This window comes from Amphiura filiformis, chromosome 1 (assembly GCF_039555335.1).
Source record: "Amphiura filiformis chromosome 1, Afil_fr2py, whole genome shotgun sequence".
NCBI lineage: Eukaryota > Metazoa > Echinodermata > Ophiuroidea > Amphilepidida > Amphiuridae > Amphiura > Amphiura filiformis.
In genome coordinates, this window is record NC_092628.1 from 66758082 (window position 1) to 66767490 (window position 9409).

Below are 9409 nucleotides of genomic sequence, written 5' to 3' on the forward strand. Positions count from 1 at the left end.
TTTCAACAAATGTACAAAAACATGGAAGGGAGTAAGCAAGTGAAATTAATTTATTGCCCCCATGGTTGTAATTATTTTGGTATTCAGAAGTAATGATTCACATAGTGCTGTTACTGCTGTTTATTTCAGCCCCAGAATTCCAGAATAGCAGCCAAAGTAATAATAGTGCATTTTACACTCCTGCATTACCTGTTTTGCAAGATGGGGGAGGAGTAAAACAACAATTGCAAATGTGTCCTTCCAGAAGTAATGTGTTGCAAGATGGGGGAGGAATAAAGCAACAATTGCAAATGTGTCCTTCCAGAAGTAATGTGTTGCAAGATGTGGGAGGAGTAAAACATCAATTGCAAATGTGTCCTTCCAGAAGTAATGTGTTGCAAGATGGGGGAGGAGTAAAACATCAATTGCAAATGTGTCCTTCCAGAAGTAATGTGTTGCAAGGTGGGGGAGGAGTAAAACATCAATTGCAAATGTGTCCTTCCAGAAGTAATGTGTTGCAAGATGGGGGAGGAGTAAAACATCAATTGCAAATATGTCCTTCCAGAAGTAATATGTTGCAAGATGGGGGAGGAGTAAAACATCAATTGCAAATGTGTCCTTCCAGAAGTAATGTGTTGCAAGATGGGGGAGGAGTAAAACATCAATTGCAAATGTGTCCTTCCAGAAGTAATGTGTTGCAAGGTGGGGAGGAGTAAAACATCAATTGCAAATGTGTCCTTCCAGAAGTAATGTGTTGCAAGATGGGGGAGGAGTAAAACATCAATTGCAAATATGTCCTTCCAGAAGTAATATGTTGCAAGATGGGGGAGGAGTAAAACATCAATTGCAAATGTGTCCTTCCAGAAGTAATGTGTTGCAAGGTGGGGAGGAGTATAACAACAATTGCAAATGTGTCCTTCCAGAAGTAATGTGTTGCAAGATGGGGGAGGAGTAAAACATCAATTGCAAATGTGTCCTTCCAGAAGTAATGTGTTGCAAGATGGGGGAGGAGTAAAACATCAATTGCAAATGTGTCCTTCCAGAAGTAATGTATTGCAAGATGGGGGAGGAGTAAAACAACAATTGCAAATGTGTCCTTCCAGAAGTAATGTGTTGCAAGATGGGGAGGAGTAAAACATCAATTGCAAATGTGTCCTTCCAGAAGTAATGTGTTGCAAGATGGGGGAGGAGTAAAACAACAATTGCAAATGTGTCCTTCCAGAAGTAATGTGTTGCAAGATGGGGAGGAGTAAAACATCAATTGCAAATGTGTCCTTCCAGAAGTAATGTGTTGCAAGATGGGGGAGGAGTAAAACAACAATTGAAAATGTGTCCTTCCAGAAGTAATGTGTTGCAAGATGGGGGAGGAGTAAAACAACAATTGCAAATGTGTCCTTCCAGAAGTAATGTGTTGCAAGATGGGGGAGGAGTAAAACAACAATTGCAAATGTGTCCTTCCATAAGTAATGTGTTGCAAGATGGGGGAGGAGTAAAACAACAATTGCAAATGTGTCCTTCCATAAGTAATGTGTTGCAAGATGGGGGAGGAGTAAAACAACAATTGAAAATGTGTCCTTCCAGAAGTAATGTGTTACAAGATGGGGGAGGAGTAAAACATCAATTGCAAATGTGTCCTTCCAGAAGTAATGTGTTGCAAGATGGGGGAGGAGTAAAACATCAATTGCAAATGTGTCCTTCCAGAAGTAATATGTTGCAAGATGGGGGAGGAGTAAAACAACAATTGCAAATGTGTCCTTCCAGAAGTAATATGTTGCAAGATGGGGGAGGAGTAAAACATCAATTGCAAATGTGTCCTTCCAGAAGTAATGTGTTGCAAGGTGGGGGAGGAGTAAAACATCAATTGCAAATGTGTCCTTCCAGAAGTAATGTGTTGCAAGATGGGGGAGGAGTAAAACATCAATTGCAAATGTGTCCTTCCAGAAGCAATGTGTTGCAAGATGGGGGAGGAGTAAAACATCAATTGCAAATGTGTCCTTCCAGAAGCAATGTGTTGCAAGATGGGGGAGGAATAAAACAACAATTGCAAATATGTCCTTCCAGAAGTAATATGTTGCAAGATGGGGGAGGAGTAAAACATCAATTGCAAATGTGTCCTTCCAGAAGCAATGTGTTGCAAGATGGGGGAGGAATAAAACAACAATTGCAAATATGTCCTTCCAGAAGTAATATGTTGCAAGATGGGGGAGGAGTAAAACATCAATTGCAAATGTGTCCTTCCAGAAGCAATGTGTTGCAAGATGGGGGAGGAATAAAACATCAATTGCAAATGTGTCCTTCCAGAAGTAATATGTTGCAAGATGGGGGAGGAGTAAAACATCAATTGCAAATGTGTCCTTCCAGAAGCAATGTGTTGCAAGATGGGGGAGGAATAAAACATCAATTGCAAATGTGTCCTTCCAGAAGTAATATGTTGCAAGATGGGGGAGGAGTAAAACATCAATTGCAAATGTGTCCTTCCAGAAGCAATGTGTTGCAAGATGGGGGAGGAGTAAAACAACAATTGCAAATGTGTCCTTCCAGAAGCAATGTGTTGCAAGATGGGGGAGGAGTAAAACAACAATTGCAAATGTGTCCTTCCAGAAGTAATGTGTTGCAAGATGGGGGAGGAGTAAAACATCAATTGCAAATGTGTCCTTCCAGAAGCAATGTGTTGCAAGATGGGGGAGGAATAAAACAACAATTGCAAATATGTCCTTCCAGAAGTAATGCTGAAGCAGGGAGGTAAAGTCAGGAAAACTTCTGTTGTGATCTGATTGGTATATACTTCACAACGTTTCATTGGCCATTGGTTTTCACACTCTTTTACCGATATAACATAACTGCATAAAGTGATGTCCTGATTGGCTAATTGAATCATGTCTTGAAATATTGGCAACTTAGTCAAATAAGCCCTCTAGCATGCATCATGTGATCATAAATTTGAAAATCTCCATCGCAAATTTGTAAAAAGTGATGTAACTTTCAAATAAGGCTTCATTGAGATGTTTCATTCAAACTACACTGGGACTGACTTCGAAAATTATAGCTTTCATTTGGCCCAAATGGTTAAATACCACTAATTATGTATTACACGGGTTTCAATGGGAAAATGGCTAATTTTGTGTGGAATTTTCTCATATTCAGAAATCTCACAGTTAAATGCCACTAATATCAGGTGAAACTATATGATTTAGATGCCAAATGATCAAAAACTCAACATAGGTTGACCTGAGACTTTTCTTGTTTTAACGCACTGAACCGTAAACACCTTAAAATGGCAGTGCGTCCTCGAAGTTGAAAGCTCCAGTATGGTAGGGCGAATATTGACTAAAAACTGAAGCTGTGCGTATGAATTTTGGTACTATTACAACAAAAATGTCATATAATGAGAGAAAATATACCATTTTGAAGCATCAAACCCTAAAAAGTACTTTTTTGGCTATATAACTTGGTCAATTTCAGCGATTTTAATGCAGTCTTTTCAGATGCCATGCAAACAAATAGTTAATTGTCGTATTTCCATGTATCGCCCAGGCCTATCAGTGGTATGTAACCAAATGCTCAATCTGATCACAGATTGCAGAAGTGGATAAATCAGCAGCCAATTGTTTGTTTTTGAATGAAAAGATTGATTTTTTTTTTATTTCCTGCTTGTTTTTGTCAGATGTTGTTTCATTGAATACATGAGTCAACTTTGCCTGGCAGTTTACACTGCCCTGGTTTCATCATATCCCCTTCAAATGTATATCATTTTTGCTATAAATCTCTCCTAGTATTTCTGGTATTTGATGAAAGTGCAATCAACTGTGAACTAAGAGGAATCAATGTCTTATCAACACCTTTGCATTCTGTAAAAAGTTTCTGTAAATTTTGCCTTGCAATTTATTTCTCTTAATACTGACTTGGTTATAAATTATAAATCATATGAATTTAAAAAATTGTAACCTCTGTTTCAACTTTTTACATTTTGGTGAAATTGAAGACATAATCATGTTACAAGTTAAATATGTATCTGTAGACAAGGGAAAGGGACTGTTTGCTTTTCAGATCTCTTAGATTGAATGCCTTTTTTTGTTGTCATTCTGCGTGTTTCTACTGGGGAACGGTTGGCGGGTAATGTGGTTTAGTTTAGAGTGTTACCGGTTAATGTGCTCAGTGGAAACAGATTGGTTCAGAGTGATGCGGTGTGGACACCCGGCAACCGTGATCCACCTCATGAGGTAGACCATGTGGTGTGACACCCGGTATTTCTGTCAGTGGAAACACAGCGGTTAACGGTTGCTGGGTGTTACACTCCTTTCATGTACATTTTATGTATCACATTGTGACCTTAAAAGCAGCTTGGGGGTCAGGAAAACATTTTCGGTGTTTCCGGTACACATCACAACCCTTATTTTAAACATCGGTAGAAACGTGCTGGTTGTTGCCTGAATCGGATTGTGGGTTACCAGTAGGTAATACCGGGTAAAAATACAGAGTGCTCAGTGTAAACATGCAGATTGTTTTAATCACCTGGCTCTTATCAGAGCCACCATTTCTAAGTATACAATCAGAGCAGTAAATATTTTATTATACAGCTCTTTTCAGCACCATCAGTACATGACAAGTCCTTTCTTGATTCTTTGAATGTTCAGTAGGGTTTTCAATATTCCTTTTTTCGTGAAAAACTCAAGAGCTGAGATGGAAAAGTTTATTAATTATAGCTTTCTGCACATAATTGTAAGGGTGCGCCTCTCAGACTATTTTAGCCCAAATGAAAGGTGTGTTTTGCTATTTGACGGGCTGGTGCTTATGAAGCACACATAATTTTACATTTTACATGCTAAAAAGGAAGACGCACAGGCTAATTATTGCTTAGTGTTTATTCTATGAGAATTAATGACAATAATGTCATGTCATTGTGTTTGGCAACCAGCTATCATATCACCAAGGTTGGTGTGTGCATCATTTTGTAAGTTGCAATCACCATGGATATGTCATACAATAATCAATGTTCAGTCTGTGGCTTATGTAATTTGTGAAAATGTCCATATATATCATGATTTAATGACAAGAATTCACACCTTGATGCATTACGGGTTATTGAACTGATAGGAATTCACTCATGTCCTTTTGACTTGCACGTCAGTGTGACTATATGACTAAATCAGAATCTTGATGGTTTTGGGGTTGGTTTTTGTCATATGAATGAATGTAAGAGGGCACTAACCAGTAATTATGTACTGGTGACCAGGTATATATATATGTGGGGGGCAGTGTGGGGTGATAGTTTTGGAATATGTGTATGTATTTGGGAGGGCGAGTTAGCGCAGCGGTAGTTCTCTCGCTTTGCACCACTGAGGTCCCGGGTTCAAGCCCCGGTGCGGCCCAAGGACTCATGTGCACTTGGTTTATCCCGATTCCATGCTCGCTCTCGCAGGTTTTCTCCGGGATCTCCGGTTTCCTCCAGTATCACAAAAATCGGTGATTAGTTGTTTGGTTATCAAAACTTCCTTCACCCAATGGAATTTGGGGAGCTGCACAGATAATTGGTGGATGTTACAATCTAAATGCGGATAGGTGTGCGCCGTTCGGCAGCAACCTAGTTGATGCGGTCTGATTGTGATGATTCACCACTGCAACAAAATTACAGTGCTTTGAGTCCTCTAAGATCTGGAGAAAGGCGCTTTATAAATCCAAAATTTATTTATTTATATTTATTTGTATTTGACAAGGTACACCCACTTTCTCTAATAGCCACCTCGGTTTCTTGGGGATATTATGTACACCATGTTGCAAGTTCCTCACTATCCTACAGGTACTCCTCTGGGTTTGTCAGAGTGATGGGAATCAGTGTTTAACTATTTAGCAAAATGTCAATCTGTACATGTACTTTAACCATTTGTTTTGCATTACTGTTTCTAGTTATAGCTAGTTATTAATGATGAAGGATGATAATCATTCAATGATACCATCTATCCCTGAAGTGTTTCCTTGAATCTGTGAGTTGAATTACTGCAGATGTCATCTTGACCCTACCATCCTCAACCATCCTACCTTTGGATTATTAATGAAGAATGCTTGAAGAAGACCATGTTCCAAGATTGTTAAGCATAATTGATATTGCAATAATAATGAAAACAAACAAAAAATGCTTGATACCAAAACCAAAAATGTTGTTCATATTGCAAACATGCACCTACCCGACGCTCAATTTTCATATTACAGACCCAAAAAGTATGCAAACACCTGGCAGAAGTTTTCAAGTTATGGACCATAAACAAGTAGCACTGATACCCCCACGCCAGAAGCTCTGTTTTTTAAGTTATGGTCTAAAAACAAGTGTGCGAACACCCCGCCAAAAACTTCATTATCAAGATATAAATGAAAAGCAACCAACCCATACCCTAACCCATCCTGTCAGGCTGTCACCACTGCCCAAATCAAACCTAGCCAGGTAAACCATTACCTTACACAAACCCTAACCCATCTCACAACCCTTACCTTAATTATACAACCAAACCCAACTCACCTTTACCATAACCCATAACCTTGCTCTAACCAAAAAGGAGGGGGATAATTGGGACCTATTGTTAGCACTGTAACACTAATCAATGTTTAAATTGCCTTTCTTGCATGTTTGATTTTTTTTTCTTGAGTGCAAGAGTTTTTTTCTTGCATGTTTGAATTTTTTTCTTGAGTGCAAGAGCCTTTTTTCTTGCATGTTTGAATTGTTTTCTTGAGTGCAAGAGCCTTTTTTCTTGCATGTTTGAATTTTTTTCTTGAGTGCAAAAGCCTTTTTTCTTGCATGTTTGAATTGTTTTCTTGAGTGCAAGAGCCTTTTTTCTTGCATGTTTGAATTGTTTTCTTGTGTGCAAGAGCCTTTTTCGTGCATGTTTGAATTTTTTTCTTCAGTGCAAAAGCCTTTTTTCTTGCATGTTTGAATTTTTTTCTTGAGTGCAAAAGCTTTTTGTGTGTGTGTTAAAAATATACTAAATATGTCATTCAAAAGTAATGTGTGAACCTAATTTTCAAATTTCTAACACACAAGAAAAAAAGCTGTTGCACTGAAGAAAATAATTCAAAAATGCAAGGAAAAGGCCTTTGCACTCAAGAAAAAAATCAAACATGAAATTTTTTTTCTCCAAAATTTGTTTAAAGGATTTATTTTATTAGCAATAACAATAGGCAGTAAATTGTGATGAAATGAGGCTGAACGAAGTAGTTATACATTAGTGACACATTAATGCGTAATAACACTTAAACAGTCAGATTTTCATGTGAAAGTAATTTTCCCTGAATTATTCCTATGTTTTGTGGTTAGAGCAAATGTTAGGGTAACAGTTTGTTGGGCTGTATTGGGTTTGTACAGTTAGGGTAAGGTTTGTGGATGGGGTAAAGGTTTGTATAAGGTTAGGACAAAACAAATTCGGTTTCAGGAAATTTATGGTATATTGATTTAAACCGATAAAAATCAGTTAATTGATTATGCTTAAAGGTTGCCATTGATGGCTGCATAAAGCTATGTTAGCTATGTCTGGGGCATTTCCTACCCTGAGGAAGGAGGGCGGGAACATGAAGACATGAATAAAACATGTGATCCATGGACTGCCTCCTACATCTTTCATGCTGTTTGATCATATATCTTTCTACCTGCAGGGCTGAATTGGACCAGTCTGAATATCTTTTTGTTCTTTTCAAAAGTAGCATATTGGTGTAGTTCAAATAATTGAATATCATTTTACAGCTATACACCAATCCGAGAAGCGTTTACTGTATTTGGCCCTCTATTGACGGAACCACAGATGTACTAGTGTGGGAGATTTAAATTCATGACCGTGTATCGAAAATCACTGTTGTGTACAATTCTGTATAGCACACTAATAAGTAATTGATGGAACCTCCGATCTTGGGACACCACAGTTTTACGTCGGGGACACCGCAGAAATGGCCTAGTCGGATTGGTGTATAGCATTGCAATAAGAAGTAGGTATTTTATGAAATGAAATGATCATAATTATGTCAAATAGCTCAAATTTGTCAGCTGTGTCTGCTCAAGTTGAAATGTTCATTTCTATAGTTAGTATCATAATTAATATTCCAATTTTTCCCATTGTGTGTGTAATTTGCAGTTGATTGCCATTGGACCAACAACCAAGACAGCTATGGAGCAAGCTGGATACAGAGTTGCATATACAGCTGAGAAACCATCACCAGAGTGTTTAATAACTGCTCTACAGACATTGGAAGGTACATAACATTGTGTAGAAATGATGTCTATCAGCAAGACTAGTCTACTACTATGGAGTTATGTGGATACACAGATGCATATAAATGTGGAGGCTAAGGAACAGTTGCAAGGAATATGTCAGAACATATCAGTTTCTACCATGTGGCAGTGGCAGATTCATCACAGCATGAGCACTCGACAGTAGACAGCAAATCTACATTACAACTAAGTCATCTGGAGAAATACGGATGTACAGAGATGTATGTTTGACTGATAAACTTGTATACATTTGTGTACACTGAAAGAGATACACGGAGCCACCCAGCAAACACAAAAACGTTTTAAAAACGTTTTAAATAAGTTATATTTTGGCTTTTGGTTTAGGTAAAAACATTTTAATAACATTAAAATGTCGGGTTATATAAAGGTCATGATAACGTTTTAAAACGTTTTGTATGAAAACACACTACAACAAATATTTTTAAATGTTTTCAAAAAATGTTAATGTAAACTATTTTTGCAAATATTTTTGCCAAATATTGTGTCAATACTTAAATAATATTATGTTAAAATGTTTGAACCCAGCAAACACAGAAATGTTCTTAAAATGGTTTTTTCAAAACCTTTTAATAACATTTAAATGTCGGGTTATATAAAGGTCATGAAAAGGTTTTTAAAACGTTATTGAAAATATTTTGGGCAAACATTTTTCGCAAAATATTTTTTCAACCTCAAAATAACATTCTGTTTAGAATGTTTTGTATCAAGTTTTCAAGAATGTTTTTGAAATGTTATTAAAACGTTTTTATACCCTTTATATTACCCGACATTTAAACGTTTGCTGTAAAACATTTTTGTTTGCTGAGCAGTAGATTATCAAGAAATATTTTTTAAGGTGATGAAAACGTTTTATACTCTTAATATACCCTTTATATAACCCGACATTTAAACGTTTTCTGAAAACCTTTTATAACCTTTTGCGAATGATGTCGAAAACGTTTTGTGTTTGCTGGGCACATGCATTGTCAGTTTACTGACTCGTGATGGAGAGAGAGAGAGCAATGAAGTATAAAACAGCACTCTTGATTGGACTGTGTGGTTATCAAAGATGTTTTACTTTAGTAAAACCTAGATACGCTGATGCGTATACTGATGCACGGCAGTGAACGTAACCGTTCCGGCTGAAATCCAGAAATGACGTCATTTGTTCTGGTGCTGCCA

At 37.4% G+C, this 9409-nt stretch overlaps 1 protein-coding gene across 3 annotated transcripts in view; it reads left to right on the plus strand.

Annotated features, from left to right (window-relative positions):
* Positions 1-8236, plus strand: part of LOC140151424 (uroporphyrinogen-III synthase-like) — a 70184-nt gene extending 61948 nt beyond the window's left edge. For 2 of the 3 annotated variants that reach the window (XM_072173781.1, XM_072173764.1), the window contains one exon: positions 8091-8236. In XM_072173781.1, the coding sequence (XP_072029882.1) occupies positions 8091-8216 (126 nt within the window). In that variant the 3' untranslated portion in view covers positions 8217-8236. Of the gene's footprint in view, positions 1-7705; positions 7934-8090 lie in introns of those variants that run through there. The other variant, XM_072173773.1, reaches the window with a different exon arrangement.
* The last annotated feature ends 1173 nt before the right edge of the window (positions 8237-9409 follow it).